Here is a 26615-nt window from a genome sequence, read left to right as displayed (position 1 = left end):
CCCCCTTTGCCCTCCTCCTCCCCCCCCCCAAACAAACAAACACGCTGATGGTCCTTACGGGAAACGTTGAAGTATGCGAAGATGATAGTAATCGCATACCACGCTAATGGAACATGACCCAGAACGACCTATTTGACATTCTTCATGCACTAAAAATAGAAGTCACCTAAAAAGTGCTGACACATGCTTTCATGCAATGACTTTTGTCTTCTGTGGCGTTATGATTATGATTCAGGATATAGTTCATATGGACATGTAGACTGAACAATGACTAAGTCAAATGATTGTGTCAATGACTGGCATGTAGACTGACCAATGACTGCTTCTTTGTGTTATGCTGACATGTAGACTGACCAATGACTGCTTCTTTGTGTTATGCTGACATGTAGACTGACCAATGACTGCTGTTGTAATGACTGACATGTAGACTGACCAATGACTACTTCTTTGTGTTATGCTGACATGTAGACTAATCAATGACTGCTGTTGTAATGACTGACATGTAGACTGACCAATGACTGCTTCTTTGTGTTATGCTGACATGTAGACTGACCAATGACTGCTGTTGTAATGACTGACATGTAGACTGACCAATGACTACTTCTTTGTGTTATGCTGACATGTAGACTAATCAATGACTGCTGTTGTAATGACTGACATGTAGACTGACCAATGACTGCTTCTTTGTGTTATGCTGACATGTAGACTGACCAATGACTAAGTCAAATGATTGTGTCAATGACTGACATGTAGACTAACCAATGACTACTTCTTTGTGTTATAGCTGACATGTAGACTGACCAATGACTGATGTTGCGTGTAATGACTGGTGTGTAGACTGACCAATGACTGCTTCTTTGTATTCTGGCTGAGATGTAGACTGATCAACGACTGCTGTTGCGTGTAGTGACTGGTGTGCAGACTGACCAATGACTGATGTCATGTGTTATGATGGACAGGTATACTGCCCAATTACTGCTGCTGTTTTACGACTGGCATGTAAACTGACCAATGACTGTCAAATAGACCTATAGACTGACCAGTGACTGTTGCCATGTGTAGTGAATGACAGGGAGACTGACTGGAGACTGCTGTCATGTGTAATGATTGGCATGTAGACTGCCCAATGACTACTGCTGTGTGTAATGACTGACATGTAGATTGAACAATGACTTGCTGTGTATAACTGACATGCAGACTGAACAATGACTGCTGCTGCGCGTAATGAGTGACATGTAGACTGACCATTGACTACTGTCATGTGTAATGATGGACAGGTCGACTGCTCAGTGACTGCTGCTGTTCGGCTGGCATGTAAACTGACCAATGCCTGCTGTTATGTCTAATGACGGCAGTGATTGACAATTGACAGGCAGACTGACCACTGACTTGCTGTGTTTAATTGACATGGAGTCTGACAAATGGCTGCTGTTGTGTGTACTGTGATGTGACGTGGACTGACCAATGACTGCTGCTGTGTACAATTGACATGTAGACCGACCAATGCTCGCTATTGTGTGAAATGATTGACACGTAGACTATCGGCAATAAGGCGTTTTAAAAGGTCAACAGGGCATGTGTAGTTCCTGGACTGATGCTGGGTTTGAGTTGCTTCTGCACTTGGCTGATGTCACCAGCTCCTCCATCACGGCCACTGACGTAAAAAGCAAAGCAAAGAAAAAGGAGCTCCAGCGGCTTCAGCGCCTGCTGCTCATACAGACGTTTATTGTGACTGATGGCGATACAATAAAAGTCGCGCTCACAGCTCATCTGAGGCGGTGCTGAGAATACGACGGCATACGGTCATGCCAGAAATTGTACACCACGCGCATCCCGCCAAAGCGTCCATATTACTGCCTTAAAAGCTCAGAGTCCATTAAAGCAGGGCGGGGTGCGTTCCATTCAGATGTAATGATGTCAAAAACGGTCGTGAAGGCCGTGGACGCGTCAGAAGGGATGCTCCGACACGTATACGGTCAGGCGAATGATGGAGCTCCCGCGGAAATTGATGACGTTGTTGACCGTGACCATCTCCAGGTCCAGGACCACCTCTCTGGGACCCTTGATGGGCCGCGACAGGACCAGCGTGGCGCTCATGTTGCTGGTTTGCTGGAGGGAGGGAAGGCAGGCTCGTCACACACACGCTGACACACTTTCAGTAAACAAAGTACACCACGCTGGTATTCGTGGAACACAAACATATGGCGCCATCTGCTGGTGGCTGGCCGTACTGCAGGACAGACACTGCGTAAAGGCGTCTGCGCTCTACTTGCTTTGTCACGCATGCACCGCCGCTCACAAGTTAGGAGACACTTGCTTTACTTGCCCATGTATTCATCACCGGTTGCCGTCTTTTTCTACTAGAATCTTCTCTGCTCACTTTCATTGAAAAATGCACACAAGTGTGTAACACCTACTATAGTGGACCGATCAATAACTGCAGCCATATGCAATGACTAAGGACTGCTGCAGTATAAAATGATGATTGACATGTCGACCAACCAGCGACTGACCAGTGCTGTGTAGAAGGATTTGACATATAGACCTGCCAATGACTGCCCCTTTGTAAAGACTGACCAATGACTGTTGCTGGGTGCAACAACGTGACATGTAGGATGACCATCCAATGACCCTTGATGTGTGTAATGACTGACATGTAGACTGACCAATGACTGCTGTTATGTGACTGTCCACGGCACTGACTGACCAATGATTGCTGTTATATTTTATGACCATCTAATGACTCGTGCTGCGTGAAATGATATGACATGTAGACTGACCAATGACTGCTGTGCAGTTTAATGACCACCCAATGACTAGTGCTTTGAGTACTGACACGACTTGTGGCCTGACCAATGACTGCTATTTAGTGTAATGACTGACCAACGACTGCTGCCGTGTGTAATGACTTGACATGTAGACTGACCAATGACTGCTGTCATGTTTCATGACAACCCAATGACTGGTGCTGTGAGTACTGACCAATGACTGCGTTTATGTTTCATGACCATCCAGAACACTAATTACAGACATGTAGACTGACCAATAACTGCAGTTTTGTTTAATGAACCTCCAGTGACTGGTGCAGTGTTTAATGATTTGACATGCAGACTGACCAATGACTGCTGTTATGTTTCATCACAACCCAATGACTGGTGCTGTGAGTACTGAGCTGACTTGTGGACTGACCAATGACTGCGGTTGTGTTTCATGACCATCCAGAACACTAATTACAGACATGAAGACTGACTTTTGTTTAATGAACCTCCAGTGACTGGTGCAGTGTTTAATGATTTGACATGCAGACTGACCAATGACTACTGTTTGGTTTAAACACCGCCCAAACACTAGTGCTGTGAGTACTGATTTGACTTGTGGACTGACCAACGACTGGTGCTGTGTGCTGTGACCAATGACTGGTGCTGTGTGTAAGGATTCCAGGGTGAATGAAAGTGTAATAATAAAAGTAATGGCATCTTGTTGACGGCAGTCCCTTTGGTGCGTGTCAGTGGTCCTTACCCTCATATAAAACTCTTGTCCCTCGTTGCCAGACTTGATCTGGAAGATGTAGAAGGCGCCCGGGTAGCGCGTGGTTGCCTGCATCTGGAAGATGTCGGCGGGCACGCTGCGTCCGGACGACAAGTCCATGTGTCGGTAGAGGATGGTGAAGGGCTGGTCCCTGCACGCAGGGTTGCCAGTGGTGCACATGCACTGGCTGCATGGAGGACAGAGACGCAGTGAGAGAGAGGCGGTGGCCGCTTTGCGGACAAAACCAGGACACGCAGACGCACTCACTTGTCTCCTACTTCAACGTAAGGAGGCGCACACTGCAACGGAGCCAGGCACGTGTGGCCTCCCTGGAAATTGAAACAGACTCGTTCTGTCGTACAGGTGTTGTTACCGGTCTCGCATTCATTGACGTCTTCAAAAGCAAGCACACGACAACAACCGATGTCAGTTCGAACGTCACAAGGAGAGCAAAGCGGCGGCGTCCCCGGGGAGAAGAGCGGGTACCTTCGCAGCTCCTGCCGTCCTCGTACACGTAGTAACCGGGCGGGCAGATGCAGGAGAAGGACCCCGGCGCGTTGACGCATCGGTGCTGGCACAGAAACTCCGAGAAGCTGCACTCGTCCACGTCTGCGGACAAACACGGCACGGAACGTCTTCAGAGGATTTTTGTGGGCCGAGCGTCCCGACCGGGGTGGCTAATACGGCGGCGTGTCCGCTTACCGATGCAGGAGGTTCCGTCCGCCGCCAGCTCGAAGCCCTCGTCACAGTTGCACATGAAGGAGCCGTGGTTGTTGAAGCAGGTGTGACTGCACGGCTCGTCCTCGCACTCATTCACGTCTGACGGCACAACGCAGACACACACTTACACTGCTAGCTCACCCTCTCTCTCTCGCTGTGTGTGTGTGTGTGTGTTTCCACACACACACACACACACGTCATACAGTGTCATACAGTGTGTGTGTTTCCACACACTGTATAGAATAAAGTCGTAAATTTACGATTTTATTCTAGTCAATGTAAGTCTTGTTGTCGTAAATGTACAACTTTATTCTCCTACATTTACAACTTTTTTTGTCATAAATTCCAATCTTCTCATAAATCTACAAGAATAACGTCATACATTTTCCATTTTTTTTCTTGTGATTTACAACTTGTAAATTTATCTATATTCTCCAAAATTTACGAATTTATTCTCTTAAATTTATGAGTTTTTTCTCGTAATGTTATGACTTCATTCTCGTAAATTTACAACTTTTTTTTCATAAAACGTATGACTTTTTCTTGTAAATGTAAGACTTTATTCTCGTAAAATTGTTCTCGTAAATTTCCACGTAAATTTAAATTTTTAAATATACCATAATAATCTTGTACATTTACAAGAATAAAATTGTAAAATTACAACTTCTTTCTGGTAAATTTATGATTTTATTCTGGTAAATTTGTCTTTTCTCGTAAATGTACAACTTTATTCTCATAAACGTAGAACATATTTTCTCGTAAATTCTAATCTCATAAATTTTCAATAATAAGGTCTTAAATTTACAAATGTTTTTCTTGTAAATTTGTCTTTACTCTCATAAATTTATAACATTTTTCTCATAAGAGTCCTACGATAAGAATCTTGTAAATTTACGAGAATAAAGTAATGAATTTACCACTTCTTTACGTTCACGTAAAAATTCTCAGAAATTCTAATCTAAATTCTAATCTTCTTATAAATTTACAAGTCTTGAATTTCCAATTTTCTCTCATGATTTACAAATTTTTAATCTCAGGAATTTACAAGAATAGTTTTAAATTTACGATTTTGTTCTTGTAAATTTCTCTTAATTCTGATAAAATTTATGACTTTTTTTTGTGCAACTTTTTTTCTTGCAAGTACGACTTTTTTCTCGTAAATTTTCACCTAAATTTAAAGTCTTAAATTCACGATCATAATCTTGTAAATTTACGAGAATAAAGTCAAAAATTTAAATTTTTCTCATGATTTATGACTTTTTCCCTCATAGATTTAAGATCTAATTCTCGTAAATTTACGTATTTTTTCCATTCAATTTTATCATAAATTTAAATTTATATGAATAATCTTCTCGGAAATTTACGACTTTCTTTCTTGAATTTTTTTTTTTTTTTTGGCCCTAATACTCCATCATAAATATTTGTTGGAAAAAGGATTTATTGTGAAAAGCATGTGCAAAAAGTATTATGGCATGATGGTGAACGTGTAAACGTGTGAAGTCCATCCATCCATCCATTTTCTATACCGCTTCATCCTCATGAGGGTCGCGGGGGCATGCTGGAGCCTATCCCAGCTGACTTCGGGCGAGAGGCGGGGTACACCCTGGACTGGTGGCCAGCCAATCACAGGGCACATATAGACAAACAAGCATTCACACTCACATTCATACCTATGGACAATGTCGAGTCTCCAATGAAGCTAACATGCATGTTTTTGGAAGGTGGGAGGAAACAGGAGTACCCAGAAAACCCCCCCACACACGGGGAGAACATGCAAACTCCACACAGAAATGCCCAAGGGAGAATCCAACCCATGTCTTCCCATCTCCAGGCTGTTCCTGTGTTGCCAACATGCTAACCACTAGACCACCGTGCGGCCACGTGTGAAGTCGTGGTTTTAAAATACTGAGGATTAAAAGTGACAGATATACAAGTACGTCCACGCACGCACGCACGCACGCACGCACGCACGCACGCACACTTATTCATACAGTACTCATGTTCTATGGGCCTGATCTATTTCATAGAATTTAAGACAATAAAAGCTTTTTTTATTTAGACACTAAATTTATAAAATATGTAAAAAAAAAAAATGTAAAAATCTGTTTATTAAAATACAAAGTTTTAAAATTCGGTCGCTAAAAAATGTTAAAATGAATTTAAAAACTCGGATTGCTAAAATATGGAGTTTTAAAATTCAGTCTATTCAATTCAGTTTATGAAATAAATACTAAAGAAATACAATATTGTAAAATTCACTTTATTAAAATACAATGTTTTAAAATGTTGTTTGCTAAAATAAATGTTTTTAAATTCCATTTATTGAAGTGTTTTATAATTCATTTTTAAAATTCTGTTTATCAAAATAAATAGTCAACTTCTGTCTATTAAAATGTTTGAAAATTTCAGTCGATTAAAAAACAATGTTTTAAATGTAGTTTATAAAAACACCACGTTTTCTAAATTGAGTTCATTAAAATATATTTTAAAGTTCTGTGTATCGGAATGTTTGCAAAATTCAGCTGATTTAAAAAAACAACAATGTTTTAAATGTCCTTGATAAAAATACCCTGTTTTTCCAGTTCAGTTGAGTATTTCTGTACATTCATGTGCGTTCACAGACTATTGTGATGGGTTCCAGCATCTTATGCTCTGTAGGATCTGAGGAGATATTTCTATGTACGTTCTCAAACCGCTGCTCACATGTTTGCCACAGTTTAGCTGTAATGCTGAAGTTGAGGCGAGGGAATGACGTGATGTCCCTGAACGCACCTTGGCAGCTCCTGTTGTCAGGGTTGAGCGTGAACCCCGCGTTGCACGAGCAGGAATACGAGCCGGGCACGTTGGCGCAAAGCTGCTCGCAGTAACCATAGCGACACTCGTCAATATCTGCAAAGGAAAGACGCAGCAATCATTTGACTTGTGCCGCACAGAGACTAACCGCAAGGGGGCGCCGTTTTACCACAGAGAAAGAAAAGACCGTCCAGCAGGGGTGTCCAAACCTTCCCCCTCCAGGGAGGGCCACAGAGTGAAACAGGAAAGGATGCAACTTTCATATTTTGGAAGGTATGCTAAGAAGTTACATATATTTCTCAAAAAAGTGCATCTCAGCTTTGTCATATACCGTACACACATTTGCCATATCACATATTCCACTAATATTCTAAATTGATTTTCCAAAAATGACAATTCTTTTTGTTCTGTTTATTCCTCATAATAATACCACTTAAAAAAGACTTTTTCTTTAATATTCCGAGTCTATGCTCCTAAAATGACATTTTTTTCCTCACAATAATACAAGTTTATTGTCATAACATAGTTTTTTTTCTCTTAATATTTTGAATTTATTCTGGTCAAATTACTACTGTTTCAGTTTCTTCTGTTGTGTTGTTTTGTTTGTTTGTTTTTTACATTTTTCCAAATATTTCAACTTTCTTCTTGTAATTATGACTTTATTCCCATAATATTAGAACTTCCCCCAACCTAATTTGCCCAAAATGACAACGTTTTGTTTGTTTCTCATATTATGACTTAAAAAAAAAACGATGCATTTTTTTCTTGAAGTTTTCAAGTCTATGCTACTAAAGTAACATTACTTTTCCTTTTCCTCTTATCAGGAGTTTATTCTCATGAAATTATGACTTTTTTGACTTCATTCTCGGAAAATCTTTGATTTGATTTTTTTTCAACTTTCAAACTATTTCAGTTTATACGTTTTCTTCTGGTAATATTATAACTTTATAAAACATTTATTGACTTTATTCTTATAGCATAATAACTTTGTCCCCCAAATTAATTTTCCAAAAATGTAAATTTTACTTGTTGCTTTGTTTTTTCTCATAATATTGATACAACTAATAATATAATACAACTTAGAAAAAAAAATACATTTTTAAATAGTTTAACTCTATGCTACAAAAATGACATTATTTTTCTTCACAATACATCTTTTTTCTTTAATATTTTCACTTCATTCTTGTAAAATTACAGCTGTTTTTTTTCCCACAATTTCAGATTTTTTGGGGGGTAACTTTTCCAACTATTTCAATGTTTGACTTTATTCCAGTAATTTAATGATGCATTATTCCAGTAACTCAGGGGTGCCCACACTTTAAAAATGACCAAACCCCAAATATCTGCCATCTCTACAAAAACGCTAAGCATACTGTATATTTCATTGTAAAGAATTCTCAATATGCAGTCGTGGAAAAAAGGATGACACCTGCCTTGTTTCTTCAGTTTATGGATCCATTTGAAGGCCTGCTACAACTAAAAGTACATTTCTTTGCACAAATATACTGTAGCTCATAATAAGAGCTGATATCTAGCAACTTCCATGCTTTTCTTGGTAATAACCAACATCACGAATAGCTGTAGCATTGTACTGCCAAAAAATGGAACTCTCATGAGCTATTTTGGTTGTCATTGTTCTATTTGTCCAAACAAAGGTACTTTTGGTTGCATCGGGCATTCAAATGAACAAGAAACTGAAGAAACAAGGGTGCTCTCATCATTTTTTCCATGACTGTATATGATAAATACATACAATGCGGCGTTTTGGTTCCGTCCCGTTTTACACATGGACACCGCCATGCACGCTCTGAGCGAGATGGGGACACCGTGCAGCTTTAAACGCCAGAGATATGACGTGCAAGTGACACAATGACTGATTCACCAGCTGATTCTGTCCACCTGACTCATGCAAATGTTAGAAAAACTGTTTAAAAAAAACAAAAGCACGCAAAAAGCTCACGTCGCAGTCGTGTGGCGGGGGTCCAGTCACGCCGTCTGCCCAAACTACCTTGGCGATCGACGTAATGAGCACCCCAGCAGTAACTTGTTCCCAAACTAGTGTTCCAAAAGACGCATTATTTTTCCTCATATTATGAGGAATCATATTAGAATATGACTTTTCTCTTAATATTTTGACTTTATTCCTGTAAAATTCTTTTTCTATTTCTGCTACTATGTTATATATATATATATATAGATATATATATACACACACACACACTGTAACACAATAAGGTACATAAAAATGACAGTAGTTAATGAGGAACGAACCTACCTAACCCAAACCACTACTCATTAGTTCCTTAGTAACTAGTCTTAATTGATATGCCTTAGTCATTAGTTCCTCTGTAACTACTCAACTCATAACTACTACTCATCATTTATGTGCCTTGGTCATGAGTTCCTTAGGAACTACTCTACTCATTAGTTCCTCAGTAACTCGTCTACTCATTAGTTCCTCAATAGTTCTTCAGTAACTAGTCTACGCATGAGTTCCTCGGTAACGCATCTTAATTTATGTGCCTTGGTGATTAGTTCCTCAGTGACTAGTTTACTCATTAGTTCCTCAATAGTTCTTCAGTCACTAGTCTACGCATTAGTTCCTCAGTCACTAGTCTAAATTTATGTGCCTTGGTCATTAGTTCCTCAGTAACAAGTCTACTCATTAGTTCAATAGTTCTTCAGTAACTAGTCTACGCATTAGTTACTCATTAGTTCCTCATTGGTTCATTAGTTCCTCAGTAACTACTCTACTCGTTAGTTCCTCATTAGTTCATTAGTTCCTCAGTAACTAGTCTAAATGTACATGCCTGAGTCATTAGTTCCTCATTAGTTCATTTGTTCCCCAGATCTTGAAATAAACCTGAACCCATCTCAAATGTATCAAAGGGCTCGCCGAAAATGAGATAAACAGACTAGATATTAAGGAAAAATGCTTCAAACAAGTTAAATTATCTGTCTATGCAGCTAGTTCATTTTACTTGATGAAAAAAAATCTAAAATCTAAAAAACCTGTATTAAGAATAAAACACTACAGCCAATAAAAAGTGAAATATTAAATATCTCAACTCACGCTACCAGAAGTGCTCGTTTGATATTTATTTTCTTTAACCAGCATACCATGTTGCTCGACAAAATCTATCATTTGGTCAGCATTGGTCATGAAAAATTGTTTACAGTTCGCCATGAGCTTTCTGTTGAATCAACGCAAAGCTAAAACGTTGTTAAATAAACAAGATTTTATTTGCTGGGAAAACCAAAGTAACTTACTTTGAGAGTTATTTGCTCAATTTGAACATTTGTGAACTAAACAAGACAAAAAGTAATCCCTCACTCTAAAATGAAAGTTATACTACAAAGTCAACGAGTAAATAGCACTAAAACTAGGCAAATGATGTAACCCAGCAACCATTTGAAGTGCATGTGTACTGTATGCCTCCGGTAATAGAAACTTTATTCCCTTGAGGGCCCTGTCACACCTTGACGATTTAGGCAGCGCATGCCTGACGTGATCATTTTGATGGCATACGTTCAACTGCCGACAGTTTTTTTTTCCAATGTTGGGCGTATCCATAGTGTATTCATAACGAGGTCGACGTAAACATGACGTATTAGTAACTTATATAGAACGCTTCTCTAACTTATAGACAACTTATATCAACGAATGCGTTGCGTGTTGCCGGTGTTCACAATTTATGCCCAACACCTGTCACACCTTGACGATTTAGCCAGCTTACGCCAACGTATGAAAAAATTGGCCAATACGCTGGCGTACGTCCAATAAGTTATGGGTAAGTGTCCGACAAGTGTCCTTCATATAACAGTTGCAGGCCACACGAATATTAATTTTTCATATTAAGACGGGGGCCGCGAGTCTGAGACCCCTGGTGTAGGCTGCATACGCTACCACTCATGGATTTGTGACTCTAATGCATTAATAAAGTTGATAAAAAAAATCAAAAGTTGGTTCCATTCCCAGTGTCACAGTGCCCTCTACTGGTCAAGCTGCAAACTTACCTGCAAATGCAATAACAACAGCCTCCATCTTCACTCACCAAGAAGACAGTTCTGTCTCAAGGTATGTTGACGTATTTTGACGTAACTTACAAATAACGTGTGTGAACGGGCGTCAAAGATCGCATAACTTATTGCCCGCGTATGCAGGACGTATTAATCATACGTTGACATACGTCGAGATGTTTTGTGAATGCACAACATTTTTGGACGACTTGGATGTACTACGACGTATGCCGGCGTGCTTCAGCGTGCTCTTAACTTATACAAAACTTACCCATAACTTATTGGACGTACGCCAGCGTATTGCCCAAATTTTTCATACGTCATACTTAATCTATTTTTGAAGTCGTTTTCCAAAAATGACAAGTTTTTTCTCATATTAATATGACTTCAAAAAAAATATCAATTTTTTGTAATATTTCAACTCTATGCTACTAAAAATGACGTGTTTTTCCTCATGACATCTCCAAAAACCGCGACTTCTCTTCTCGTTAGACTACCACTTTGCTCTCTTGATAGTTGGAATTCATTCTCATAAAATTACAGCTGGTTTCTTTTCCATTTCTGCTGCTTTTTTCCCTTTTCTTTTTGTACATTTTTTTCTTGTAATCATGACTTTATTCTGGAAAAATTGGCAGCTATTTTTCTTCTTTATAACATTACAACATTATTCTTAAAATTATGCCTTTTTCTTATTAGTTGACCATTTTTTCCCCTCTTCATATTTGGACTTTGGACTAAATTACTGCTAATTTTCCCATTAAAAAAAAAAAATCAAATTTTGTTAAATGATACTGTGCTGCGGGGCCCCGCTTCGGACTCCCCCCCACGTCATACACTATGCCTGCCTCTCACTTTGTTGTCTGAGGGGGCATGTAGGAGGATGGATGGCGTCTTACCTTGACACTGACCCCCAATCAGCCAGAAGCCTTCAGTGCAAGAACAGGTGTAGCCCCCCGCTGTGTTGATGCACACCTGGGTGGGGTTACAGTGGTGGGAGTTGGTCTCGCACTCGTCGATGTCTGTGAAAACATCGCAGCAGATGTCACACAAGGTCAAAGGGTGCAGGAAAAGCTTCACGCCAACAGCGATTATGTTAAATGGCTTTTTGGTGACACCTAGTGGCTGCAATAATTCACTGAGTCGAGTTTGTGACGCAGTTAGGCACACATATCTGTGTCTGTAAGTAATGTGCAATCTGCAACTTTTCATTCACTTGTGAGTTTCGTTGTTAAAACACGGCTGTTGGGTACGTTTCTACATCCCGTTGTTATTAAACAGGCACATTTTTATTGCATCATATACCGAAAAACATAGCTTTAGTTCGGGGGTGTCCATTGGACCGTGGCACACTAAAAATATGAAGTAAAAATATTTATGAGAAAAAGTCGTCATTTTAACATAAAGTTGACATTTTCAAGAAAAAATAAGTTATTTCTCCAGAAGTTGTAATATTATGAAAAGCAAACAAAACAACAAATAAAGTTGTAATTCATGAAAAACTACGGTGCTGGAAAATTCTAATGTTACAAGAATAAAGTCCAAATATTAAAGGGAATAAAGTCATCATTACGACAAGAATAAAGTTGAAATTATAGTTGTGGGGGGGCAGAAATGGAAAAAAACAGCTTTAATTTTACGAGAAATATTAAGAAAAAAAAGCTGTAATATTATCGGAAACAAAATGTAAAATGACCACTTTTTTCTCGATAGATTACTTTATCATATTTTTACTTTGTTCTTGGAAAATTACTGCAGGTTTTTCAATTTTTTTCTTTATTTTGGTAGTTCAATTATATTTTTATTTTAAAAAAAAAGTCGTCTTTAATATTTCACCGTTATGCTACTAAGATTAGGTTATTTTTCCTCATAATATTACGACATTATTCTTATAAAATGATGACTTAATTTTCGTAATATAGTATGTTTTTTGCAACCTCATTTTCCCAAAAATACAACTTTATTGGTTGTTTTATTGTCATCTTTCTTAATATTTCAACTTAGGCTAAAGGAGTTTTTTGCCCCTTCAAAATATCAACATAAGTCTTGTAAAATGACCACTTTTTCTCGTTTGATGCCGACTTTTTACTTTATTCTTGTAAAATTACTGCTGATTTTCTCATTTTTTGGTAGTTTTCCTGTTCAATTATATTTTTAAAAAAAAAGTTGCCGTCAACATTAAAAAACATTATTCTTGTAAAACGACCACTTTTTCCTCATGAGACGACTTTTTTCTCGTAATACTTTTACTTTGTTCTTGTAAAATTACTGCAGATTTTTCCATTTTTCTTTTTTGGTAGGTTTCCTGTTAAATTATATATATTTTTTTTAAGTTGTCGTCTTTCTTTAATATTTCACTGTGATGCTACTAAAATGAGGTTATTTTTCCCCTCACAGTGTTACAACATTATTTTCGTAAAATGAGCACATTTTCTTGTTAGATGACAAGTTTTTTTTCCTCGTAATATTTTTACGCTGTTATTGCTGCTGATTCTCCCATTTTTCCTGTTCAATAATATTTTAGTAAAAATAATAATTTGTTGTCTTTGATCTTTCAACGTTATGCTACTAAAATGAGGTTATGTTTCCTCAAAATTACGACATTCTTGTAAAATGATTTTTGCAACCTCGTTCCCCCCAAAAATGCATATGGGTTATGGGTTGTTTTAAATATTACAACTTCAAAAAATGTGTCTTTAATATTATAACTTTTACTAGTAGTAGTAGTACTTTATTAATCCCACAGCAGGGAAATTCATCTGTTACAGCAGCAAGCAAGATACACAAGTAACGAATGCATAGTCATAGACAATGCATGCAATGCATAGTGACATAGTGAATACAAAATGGTGCAGGTGTTGTAGAGCCTGACAGCGGTCGGTATGAAGGACCTGTGGAACCTCTCCTTCTTACACCGTGGGTGTAACAGTCTGCTGCTGAAGGAGCTGCTAAGGGAACCCACAGTGTCATGTAGCGGGTGAGAGGTGTTGTCCATGATGGATGTCAGCTTAGCCAACATCCTTCTCTCCCTCACTTCCTCCACGGAGTCCAGAGGACCGTCCAACTAAATGAGGTTATTTTTGTCCTCATAATATCGTCACATTCTCGTCAAGTGATCACTTTTTCGAGTTAGATTACTTTTGTCTCACAATATTTTGACTTAATCCTTGTAAAATTACTGCTGATTTTTACTTCATTTTTTTTGGTTCGCGTTGTCGTTCGATTGTGTTTTGACTTTAAAAACGTCGTCGTCGCGAGATGAATGTTGTTAGGAGTGTCTCCGTGACAACGCTTCAAAGAGAAACACTGGCAGTGCCGATGGCTCCATCGTAAAGAAGGTACATGTGGTTTTCTTCCCCTCCACCACGCACGTGTGGCCTGCTGCTGAGGTGGATGGTGTCCATCTTCCATTGTGTGTCAAATATGCACGATTAAGGCTGAGGAATTTGAGCTGAAGCTTTTACACAGTGTTATTGTTCCGCCGTGTTTTTCTAGCTGGCACATCAGGGAGGACTGTTCCATGATAAAGCTTGGCAGCGTCCTGAGACTAAACACTGGAGTGGATGGAGGCGCTTCCCTCCAAGTTTCTCCCAAGGAGAGGCAGGGCAGCAATCTCCCAAAAAGCTCTCTTCCTCCCCGGTGGCGTTCCGCCTCCGTACTTTGTTTCAACATTCCGGGTCTGCGCCATCACCTTCCATTTGTTTTTGCGCCACATTAAAGATCTCTCCGATTACACGGCAAATTCCTCCCAACGAGCGGCTCGCACACGTCCTTGCCAGGGAAGGACATCCGTTATTCCTTTGTTTGCTCAGGCGCTTGCTCGGAGGAGCGATAACGCCCTAAAACCAGACTGCTGACCTTCGGGGGACAACCAGGGACTTGTTTGTGGATCTGGTCCACAGGATGTCTGACATTGGCCATATTTCAAATATTTGGACCCTTAACAACATATCAGAAACAGCTGTCAGCACATGAGAGTGACATGCGGATCCATACTATAAGATGGATACTTCCGATACCAGCTCTTACCAACCAACTGAAACATGTTTCTATTGCACTTGTGATAGTTTCTGTTCATTTTTAGGACACTTTGGTTTTCGTTATTATTATTATTGCTATGATCCCGTTTTTATTGACAGCATCTTCACTACTACAGTAGGTTATTGCATCATGCTATGCGCAGCTCTTTGTCACGCTGCCGGTGAAAAGTTACGTCCTCTTCATGATCTACCGGAAGATCCACTCTCCAATCAAAACCTCGATACTTTTGATACTGGCGTCACTTGGGGTCATGAAATGGGAATAAAGTTTCTATTCTTCAATGATACTTTCATTTATAATGATCAATTCATAATGACAGAAAATGATTACATGATTTGTTTATTTATGTCATGAATTAAACTAACTATTCCTAACTACTATTCCTAAACTACCTATTCCTAATACTAAAATATATTTGTTAAAAAATATATTTTTTCATTGAAGTAATAATGTATTTTAATTAATTAATTTTGTATTCATTAAATAATTAGTAATTAAAAAATGACATATTGAAAAATGATGACATCATTTGTTTCTTTATATATTGAATTAGGACTTTATTCCCAGAATATCTTGACTTTATTTCTGTAACATAACTTTTCCCCAATATATTTTAGATCATTATTTTAAAAAATTTCAAATATTTGTTCATTTAATTAATCACATATTTAAATTTATTTTAAATTAAATAATTATTCATTCATAACGATGACAGAAAATGATTGCATTATTTATTTTTATATATTGAATTTATTATGACTTTATTCCCATAATATAAATATGTGTATATATATATATATATATATATATATATATATATATATATATATATATATATATATATATATATACATATATATATATATATATATATATATACACACACACATACACACACACATATATACTGTACACACACACACTTGTTAATTTTATTTATCATTTATCTTAATGAATTAAATAATTATGAGTTCATCATAAATAATGATGCAACATTACATTATTATTGATTTCAATACTGAATTAATTAACTTTGTTCCCACAACATTTTGACTTGAGTCCTGTAAGATGATCCTATTACATAACTTCCCCCAATATATTTATTATTGAAACACATTTATGTCATGAATCATTTATTTGAATTGTTTTTTTGACTTTTCCTTTATTATTGTTGAATTTCTATATATTTTTGTAATTAATTTAATTATTCAAATTAATATTTTCAAATTAAATGTCTTGTATTATTTATGCTGTGGTATGAAATGCTCTATCACTTAAAATTTACCAGGCACATGACGTCAATTTGCACAAAATATCGGTATCTGATCGGTATCGCCGATACTAGCCTGCATCGGGTGGGAAAGGAAATGACTGGCATCACACGTCACCAGCACAGGCACAGCTACTACTAGCAACTACTACCACGACGGGGAACAACGCACAACAACTACATTGCCTCCAAACACGCAACTTTTTACAAAACAAGTGTCGCAAAGCATGCTAGGAAGCCGCAGGAGATCATCCTGTCTTAGCTTGAACGCTGAAGGCAAAGGTGAATTGTGTTTTTGGAACAAGACGCCTGAACGCTTTCTGATGCCACTGGATGACAAAGACAAAGACACCGTCGTCATCATACTACTACACAGGGAAGTACTTGTCTTTCTTGCCTCTGTAGGTGCTGCTGTTTCGGGTAGCAACAGGATTATCACCTGGGGTCAGCTGCCTGAAAAGTACAATGAGGTATTGACGGACAAACAAATTGATGACATGCGATCCCGGAGTCCACACAACAAACAAACAAGGAAAAGCAAAGTGGAGCGTTTGACCTTGGCTGACATGAACTCAGCTTTCACTGCTTTCACTGCCACTCATCTTCACTGCTGCCATCTGCACCTACACTACACTACGCTACTAATACTGCTACTATTTGCAGTACTGCTACTCATACTGCTACTACAAATAGGACATACTACTACTACTAATGTACACTGTCCCTTTTTTTTTTTAAATAAAGAATTTCAACTACTACTACTACTAGAATTTAGAGCTAATACTACTTACTACAACTACAATTTGGAGCTACTACTCCTACGACTACTATTATTACTACTAGAATTTAGAGCTACTGATACTAGAATTTGGAACAACAATTACTACTAATACGACTACTATCATGACTAGAATTTGGAGCTACCACTAATACTACTACTACTACTACTACTAGAATATGGAGCTGCTACTACTACTACTACTACAAGTAAAACTAGAATTTGGCCCTACCACTCCTAGTACTACCAGTAGTGGTAGAATTTGGAGGTGCTACTACTACTGGTGGTGGTGGCAGTGGTACAGCATGTCTGCGGACAAGGTGGCAAGTCAATAAAAGCATCAGAAACGACGAGAGTGAACGGCTACGAGCAATGTGAAGAGGATTAGCAAAAAGGGGCGGGGCCAGGCTCAGTCCCACCTGCCGTGGTTTTAAAAGGGCGCCACTCGGGTCCATGTTGTCAAGAAGGCGGCGGCGAACAAGAGGCTTGTGTTCTTTCCAGTTGGAGGATGCATTGAAAGGCTCAGGTGGAGACAGGAAGTACGGAACACACGCTAGACGCCAGCACCTCATGGAGGTACCAGCTGGGCCCCACTAAACTTTTCCACACTTCCGAGTTCCGGCACGGCGCCAAAACTGCCGCCATTGTCGGTGAAGAGAGCGGTCCCGTTCAAGACAAAGCTGTGTTTGTTCCTGTCCAGACAGGAAGCCCGTCTGCAGACTCTGGTCCAACGCCGGCATCAATCAACAAGTGGTTACATCATCACACAACGAGCTCGCCCCACGCACACACACGCACACACTGGTAGGCCTGTTCTCCCCCGCCCGGCCACAAACATGGCAACACATGAGCTCATGTTTGGCAGCCGGGTGTACCGGCAAAGAGGGACAGTGTGTTTGTACACCCACTTCATTAGGCACACCTGGAACCACACCCGTTGTTCCTTCACCAATATCTTTATGTCTGTCAATGTTCCTGCCGACCCTCCCTGTCCTTTCTCTGCTCCGTGTCCCCAGGTTGCCATGGAAACCGCAGAGTGAGCTGGGTTAGAAAACTCTGCCTGGCAACAAAGTGGCAAGGGAAGTGTGTGATGTGACTTTTGTACTGTACTGTATTGTATGTATTGTACTTCATTAATCCATTCACTTGTTACAGCAGCAAGCAAGATACGCAAGTAAAGAATACGTAGTGACTACAACATGGTTCAGGTGGTGCAGGTGTTGTAGAGCCTGACAGCGGTCGGTATGAAGGACCTGCGGAACCTCTCCTTCTTACACCGTGGGTGTAACAGTCTGCTGCTGAAGGAGCTGCTAAGGGAACCCACAGTGTCATGTAGCGGGTGAGAGGTGTTGTCCATGATGGAGGTCAGCTTTTGAAATAAACGGCTTTGTTTTACTCGGTAGGGCGCGTCGAAACCTTTGACTCCTACAGTATTTTCATTTACATGCATTTTCATATACAGTTGATGGAAAATCACGGGAAAAATTGCTTTTTTTGTTAAAAAAAAGTCATAATATTGTCAGTGTCAAGTCTTGTGAGGTTTTTATTTTTTTGAAAGTGAAGTTTAATCGTAACGATAAAAAAAAAAGCCATGATAGAAAAAAGTAATAAGAGTTTCGTTAAAACTTCATTTTACAGGAAAAAGAAAAACCTCAATCTGTTATTTAAAAAAAAAAAGTCATCATCTTAGAAGAATAAAGACGTCATTTGAAGTGGAAAATGTTATACTGTTAGTAAATCATCATTTTAGGAGCGTAAAGTCGGACTCTTGACACAAAATTTGTAATGCTACGAGAAAAAGTTGTAGATTTTATTTTTATTTGTTATTTTTACAAGAAAATAAAATTAGGAAATCACGAGAAAAAGTTATACTTGTCATAAAATAGCCGTAATATTGTCAGTATAATGTTTTGTGGTGTTATTATTTTTTAAATCAAAGTTTAATTGTAATAAAACAAGAATAAAGACGTCATTTTGAAATGAAAAAATGTTATCTGGTTAGGCATCATCATTTTAGGAGCGTAAAGTCGTAATATTTTGCGACAAAAGTTGTAGTATTACAAGAAAAATCAGACCAAAATTTCTTCTTTTTTTTTTAAGTCAACGTTTAATTAAAATATTAAAAATAAACTAAAATTTAAAAAAAAGAATAATGTTACAAGTTCTTGTAAAGAAGAATTTCAGAGGATACAGAAAAAACTCACTTGCTATTCCACAAAAAAGTTATCCTTTCAGGAAAACATACATTCTTACACAAAAGTAATAATAGTATTGTTAAAGGTTGTCATTTTTCAAGAAAAAAGATAGCATTTTAGAAGAATAAATTGGAATTTTATGTGGGGAAAAAAATGATACATTGTTAGAAAAAAAATAGTAATTCATCATTTTAGGACAGTACAGTCATAATCTTGAGGCAAATGTACTATGACGAGAAAGAGTTGTAAAAAAAAAACAACAAAAAAAACAAAAAACACTAATACGAGGGGGGAAAAAAGACAAAAATAGTAATGAAAAAAATTGCATTTTTTTGTAAAATGTTAGAAAAAAGTTGTCACCTTGGACAATACTGAAGAATATTATATAATAATATATTATATATCAATATATGATATTATATTGTATTATAATATAGAAATATTATATTATATTATACTGTGTTATTATATTATAATCAGAAACTTGAAAAAAAAACCAATCATTTTCAGAAAACATGTATTTTTCCAAAACAATTGAACATTACTGTTGTTAAAATGTTTTTCTTTTTTTGACAAAAGAGTCCTTACCTTTTTAGAAAAAAGTGAGAAAAAAAATACTGTGAGAAAATAAACAGTAAGTCACCATTTTAGGCCAGTAAATTCTCATAAAATCTCATGAGACAAATGTTGTAATATTATATATAAAAATATATATATTTTCTTTTTTTTATTTTAGAAAACAAAACATGTAACTTTTCCCACAACCTAATTTTCCAAAATATACTAAATGTGTTTTGTTTTTCATAATATTATGACTTATAAAATTGAATAATCATTATTTTCTTCAATATTTCAACTATATTCCTTTTACATGACATTATTTTACGAGTTTACTCTCATAATATTGCAACTTTTTTTTTGTTAGCGTACACGTTTTTTTTCTCTTAATATTTTTGGTTTGGTTTGGTTTCATTAGATTTGAACATGCATGAAGGTTATGATGGAATCCATCTCATGAATCATTTCACACTTCCACATGTCCCAAAGCAGTAGCAAGAAGCAAAGCTTATTTAATCCTACCCCCCCCCCCATCCATTCTACATCTTGTACAGTACATATTATTCACTTCCTGCGTTCCATGGAATATTTTCCATATAGTAATCAGTGTAATGACAAATCAATATGAACAAATAAAAACAATCAAGACTAAACAATAAGTATAATAATCAAGACAAACATCAACTGCTTGTATTGTTTTTTGAATTTGCTCATCTCGGTACATCGTTTGACTTCCATCGTGTAATTCCTCATACTGAAATGCTGTGGGTTTTCAGCGTTGTTCTGGCATGTAAGTGTTTTACGTTTCATTTTCCTCTCAGATTTCCTATAAGATCACATTTCTACAATACCAACTTCCTTTGTTACTTTACAAATGTCACTGATATACAAATTGAACACTTTTGGTCCCAATATCGACCCCTGGGGTGCTCCACGCGTGATGTTTCAACTTGCAGATGTGGATTGTCCTAGCTTTACAAATTGCTTCCTGTTTGCTAACTACTACCTACTACTAAGGTAACTTTTAACCCAATTCAAAACTAATCCTCTGATTCCGTACCTTTCTCATTTTGTTGTTCAAATATTGTGATGAATTGTATGGAAGGCTTTTGTGAGATCCATAGATACTGCAACTGCACACCTTCTGTGGTCTAAAGCGTTGGTCATTTCCTCTGGGATTTCCATCAGTGCCATAGACGTTGAAATGTTAGCTCCGTATGCGTATTGACTACCTGCTAGTAATTCCTTGTTATTCATACATTTGTCCAAACTGTTATTAAATAGCTTCTCTAATTTTAGAAAATTGGGGTAATAAGGAAACGGGTCGGTAATTTGTCAATTGATGTTTATCTCCATTTTTGAAAACTGGAACCACTTTAGCCATTTTCATTTTGTTATGAAATGTTCCAGTCTGAAATGATCAGTTACTAATGTATGTGAACGCTTCTACAATCTCATTGATAACCCTTTCATTCTTTCCATTTCCATTCCATTACAATCACTTGATGTTTTTGCCTTAACGTTTTTGACAATGTCAGTGATTTCGTTACTATACCGTATTTTCACGACCATGAGGCGCACTTAAAAGTCTTACATTTTGTCCAAAATGGACGGGGCGCCTTATAATGTGGCGCACCTTATGTGTGTACCGAGTTCCAAAATCTGTAAGTGTCGCTGTGTGACTTTGATGAGCGCTCCGCTCGACGGACTGGGAGCGTCTCCTGCCGACACGCTGCTTGTATAGAGGAAAGGTGGACGTGACTGAGGACGCTAAAGGCACGCCCCCAGTAGATATATAAGTATATTTTATGAATCTATCCATCCGGGCAAGGACTACCGTGGCGCAGCAACATCCAGCGGATTACAAGGAAAGCTGGCCATCTTCTGCTCCTACTGCAGTAAAAACATTGCAGACAAAAACATCCAGCCCAACTACATCACCAACATGGACGACGTGCCGCTCACTTTCCACATCCTGGTGAACCACACTGTAGAGAAGGGGACCAGCACGGTAGATACACACAACGGGGCAGGAGAAGTCGGCTTTTACTGTTGTGCTTAGTTGCCATGGTAATGGACAGAAACTGCCACCTTTGGTGATTATTAAAAGGAAGATGTTGCCTAAAGAAAAGTTTCCAGCCGAACCAATCAAAGGGGCTGGAAGGGTGAGGAGAAAATGGCTGAGTGACGTGTACGGAAAGAGACCGGATGTTTTTTTCCCCCACGCGTCACCGTCCCTGTTGATCTGTGACTCCATGCGCGCCCATCTCACAGCCGCTGTGAAAAAGCAAGTGCAGCAAATGAACTCGGAGCTTGACATCATTCCGGGAGGCTTGACGAAGGAACTCCAGTAAACACGGCGTTTAAAGTGAAGTTGCGAGCGGCGTGGGAGTGATGACAGCTAGCGAACACAGCTTCACTAAGACTGGGAGGCAGCGCCGTGCAAGTTGCGCCACAATTTTGTGAATGGATTGTGGATGCTTGAGCTAACGTGTCTGATGCACTGTTGTTCGAGCTTTCACAAAAGCCAGCATCATGGCAACGATACTGACTGACAATGACGACGAGAGGCAACCTGGAGTCTTTGATGGAGAACTTGCCCCGCTGTTCATTTGGGATACATAAGATGAGGACTTTGATGGATTTGTGGATGAGGATTGATAAAAAATGACGTGAGGACATTGTTAAATACGTCAATGAAGTAGAACCGAACGCAGTTTTGTTCCCGTTGCCTTTTTAAAAACATACAATAGCATGCATGCTAGCATATTGTAGCGTCGCTGGGAGCGGTCGTGTTTTGGTGCAAATGCTCTTAAAGTTACTGTACATGTTCGAGCTACATAGTTGTTAGTTATTGTTCTGCATAAATAGCGGTAGTGTCTTGTCTGTTTTTGCATTGCTGTGTGATGTTTTTAGTTGTGCACCATGACAGACTGTTGTGTTGAGTGATGACCGTCCTGATTTCAAGTGGGTTTGATAAACTGAATGAGAGTTCTGCTCTTAATCTGTCCAAAAAAATAAGCACTGTCTTTTCCTCACTGACTTCTGAGCAACACGGTATGTTTTAGCGTGCATACCTGCGCCCAATAATACGGTGCGCCTTGTGGTTGTGAAAATGTGGTATGTTAATATATCATTCTAGTGAAATTACAGCTGTTTTTTTTCCCATTTCTGCTCCTTCAAAAAACAATTTGTTTCATAATATTGTGACTCTATTCTGATAATATTCCAGTTTTACCCCCCAACCAATTTTTTCAAGTTTTTTTAAGTTTATTTTGTTTTATTTCTCATGATAACACATTTTTGTCAATTTTTCAACTCCATGCAACTAAAATGACATTTTTCGTTATATTACGAATTTATTCTCGTAAAATTGCAACTTTCTTTTCTTGTTAATAGAATCAGACTTTTTTTCTGTGAATATTTTGACTTGATTCCCTTAAAATTACAGCTCTGTTTACCATTTCTGCTGAATTTTCTTTTTCTTTTTCTTCAACTTACTTCTTGTAAATTTCCTTCTTGTAATATTTCTATAATATTTGGACTTAATTCTCGCATTATAAACTAATTTTCCAAAAATAACAACTGAAACGTGATCAAAGTGGGGACAGAGGGGTTTTCCGCTGAAGTTGAACGGTACAATCAATCAAAAAAAACCACATAAATGTACTCTTTCTGGTGCCCCCCGCCCAGCTTGATCCAGCCCCGCTGCCCCACAGTAGGAATGAGAAGGTGAAGAAGCACACAAAGAGGAACTAAAAGTCACTCACCGTTGCAGGTGCCGTCGTCCGCCAGCGTGTATCCCAGGATGCACGGTACCGGGTAGCTCACCTGGGGGTAACTGGGCTCCGCAGACCTTTGCGGGGGGGCGGGCTGGAAGCTCTCGCTCTGACCGGCTGACGCGGGCACCTGCGGCACCTGGGGGGGGTCTGGCCTGAAAGGCTGGTTGTAGAGCCCCCGGGGGAGGCACAGGTAGCCCCCGTTCTGGTTGACGCAGCGCATGTCCCCCCTGCAGGCGTCGGGCAGCGTGCGACACTCGTCCACATCTGGGAGGCGGAGCAAAGGTGTACTGTACGTACTGTATGTGCCGTGGGCGTGCGTGTGGCACGCTAGAGACGCTCACCTATGCACTGTCTCGTCCTGCGCTCGAACGTGAAGCCGTCTGTGCACGTCTGCTGGAACAGCAACACAATCCACGTGACGTTTCAGCAGCAAGTGTGACATGTGAAAAAGATGCGGCAGTGCTGTCAACATTCATCGTGCAATGGAGCCATGGGGGAGGGTTCACACAATTCCTGGAAGGGACTTCTGCACCCCTCAACCACATCACAACACGGCAGGGGTGTCCCCACTTTATGCTCAAGAATTATAAATATTTCAAGAAAAAAGTGCATCTCCGTTGAGTCATATTCACAGCAACTTCACGCTTTGCTTTTCCCCCCAAATATTTCAACTTTCTTCCTCAATAATCTGTCAATTTTGCTCCCGTCATATTAGGACTTCATTCCCAGAATGTAACTCTTTCCCCAACCTCATTTTCCAAAATGTACAACTCTATTTAGTTTTGTTTCTCATAGTATTACGACTGAAATGTTTTTCTTCTTCAATATTTCATCTGTATTCCATTAAAATGACAGTATTTTTCATCATATTACGAGTTTATTCTCGTAAAATTGTGTCAATGTGTGTTTTCCACCTGATTTTCTTTTCGGAATATTGCAACTTTATTCCCATAATATTCACACTTGTTCTTCAAAAATGTACAAGTTTATTATGTTTCATTTCTCATGATATTACCAATTTTCAAATAATATATATCTTTCCTTCAACATTTCAACTCTATGCTCCTAACTAAAACTCCTATAATCACATTATTTTTCCTCATATTGCGAGATGACTTTCTTTTGTCATAAAGTTTTGATTATATCATTTGTTTGTTTGTTTTTTTTACATTTTCCAAATAGTTTGAAAAATTAGGCTGAATAATAAACAGTAGTAGAGGAAGTAGATGATGTTGAAATTCAGTAGAAATTGCGTGTGAATGCTGAAACGCTGATATGCTGAAGCTTAACTGAAATGTAGAATGAATGTCGAAATATCCCGGAAATGTGCTGAAATCACTGCCTGAGGATCGAACCAACAACCGTAAGGTTGGGAGACAACTCATGTACGACCTTTTTATTATTGTTTTACTTTCTTTAAACATATTCCTGATAAATAAGCTAAACATTTTGAAATTGAATTGGTTTGGATCGGTTTGTGGGAGGAGTTGGTAGCTAAAAAATGATGCAAAATAAGTAGTAGTAAAGGAAGTAGATGAAATTGAAATTCAGCAGCATTTGCGTGTGAATGCTGAAAATGTTTGAACCAACAAGTAAGGTTGGTAGACGTCCTTTTTATTATTATTGCTACTATTATTTTTTTCCCAACATTCCTGACAGCCAACGTGTACTGAATGAGCGAAACATTTGACTGGTTTGTGGGAGGGGTTAGTGGAGAAAAAATAAATAGTAGCAAAGGAACTAGATGTAATTGAAATTATTAAAAAATAGAAGTTGCGTGTTAATGCTGAAGTGGAACTGAAATGTAGAATGAATGTTGAAATATCCTGGAAACGTGTTCAAATCACCCGCAGAGGATCGAACCAACCACTGTAAGGTTGGGAAACAACCACCATACGACCTTTTTATTATTATCGCTCCTATTTTTTATTTTATTATCTTTTTTTGCAATATTCCTGATAGACAGCCAACATGTAGTGAATGAGCTCAACATTTTGAAACTGGACTGGTTTAAATGGGTCAGTTGGAGGAGCTAGCAGACAAAATTGAAATTCAGTTGCAATTGCGTGCGAATGCTGACGCTGAACTGAAATTTAGAATGAATGTTGAAATATCCTGGAAATGCCTTCTAAATTTCGGATCAAACCAGCAACCATCAGGTTGGGCAATGACCACTCCAAAGTCCTGCTAGCTAGCCAACGTGTCCTGAATGAGCTGAACATCTTCACGTTGGATCGGTTTGAATCAGATGAGACGTGAGTAGTGGCAACAGAGGAATAAACAGACCAAAAATTATGTGTGAACGCTAATAATAAAATCATTTTGCTTCTAAAAGGGTCCAAGCCAATAAAGTATTTTTTGTGTTGAACACAACGGGAAGGTGTGCGAGCAGGTTTAGAAGATATGAATGAAATAAAGCGCTTACCTGTCCGTGTGCTGCGTGGATCCCCAGCAGAATAAATAGCAGAGCTGCCAACATCCTGCAAGCAGAGACGTGTTTCAGCGTTTAGGCTGCAGTGCAAACTTCCTGTTAAGGACTAAACGTAAAAACAGGAAGACAAATGCTTTCCTTGAAAGGGAACAGAAATCCACACTGACCTTGCAGAGGAGGACAGCTTGGAGGAACGCTTGTCACAAAACATGTCTCTGCTTTTCCTTTGCAGCTCCTTCGACGACCCTTAAAAATGCTCCTTCAAGTCCAGTGGTGGAACTCCCTCCACCCCCCTCAGACCACCGCACCAGGATGTCAGTCCCCCGGTCCAGGTTGCTGAACAGGAAAGACCCTTTTCCTCCGTAATGGACCAAGACGATTTAGCAATGCACACTTACGCCCCCAAAAGGATCCAGTCTCCCCCCCGCACAACAGCTGGATCCCATCAGAAAGTAGGGGCGGGCCCCCCCCACTTCTGGTGCTAGATCCAAGTGTGGCAAAA

The 26615-nt window shown here is 38.8% G+C and overlaps 1 protein-coding gene across 2 annotated transcripts; it reads right to left on the bottom strand.

Annotated features, from left to right (window-relative positions):
* Positions 1 to 56: 56 nt before the first annotated feature.
* fbln5 (fibulin 5) lies at positions 57 to 26615 on the bottom strand. 2 transcript variants are annotated; one of them, XM_054795434.1, is made up of 11 exons: positions 26281 to 26615; positions 26108 to 26162; positions 24024 to 24075; positions 23671 to 23946; positions 11958 to 12080; positions 7021 to 7137; positions 4231 to 4347; positions 4015 to 4137; positions 3796 to 3922; positions 3520 to 3715; positions 57 to 2109 (listed from the first exon to the last, which is right to left on the bottom strand). In XM_054795434.1, the coding sequence occupies exons 1-11, from the start codon at positions 26322 to 26324 to the stop codon at positions 1948 to 1950; spliced, it is 1392 nt and encodes a 463-aa protein (XP_054651409.1). In that variant the 5' UTR covers positions 26325 to 26615; the 3' UTR covers positions 57 to 1947. The 2 variants fall into 2 exon arrangements, with proteins under 2 accessions (XP_054651409.1, XP_054651410.1); XM_054795435.1 differs by having other exon boundaries at positions 24024 to 24072.

The sequence above is a fragment of the Dunckerocampus dactyliophorus genome, chromosome 13 (genome assembly GCF_027744805.1).
Source record: "Dunckerocampus dactyliophorus isolate RoL2022-P2 chromosome 13, RoL_Ddac_1.1, whole genome shotgun sequence".
NCBI classification, from domain to species: Eukaryota; Metazoa; Chordata; class Actinopteri; order Syngnathiformes; family Syngnathidae; genus Dunckerocampus; species Dunckerocampus dactyliophorus.
Note: the sequence above shows the minus strand (reverse complement) of the source record. Positions and strands in the feature narration are given on the sequence as shown.

Bases quoted from the DNA above. Each gene is read 5' to 3' on its own strand.
- fbln5 (XM_054795434.1), bottom strand. From the start codon at position 26,324: ATGTTTTGTGACAAGCGTTCCTCCAAGCTGTCCTCCTCTGCAAG. The intron at 23,947-24,023 runs GTGAGCGTCTCT...TCCGCCTCCCAG, and splicing joins CAGGACGAGACAGTGCATAG to ATGTGGACGAGTGTCGCACG. The intron at 12,081-23,670 runs GTGAGTGACTTT...ATGTTTTCACAG, and splicing joins GGACGACGGCACCTGCAACG to ACATCGACGAGTGCGAGACC.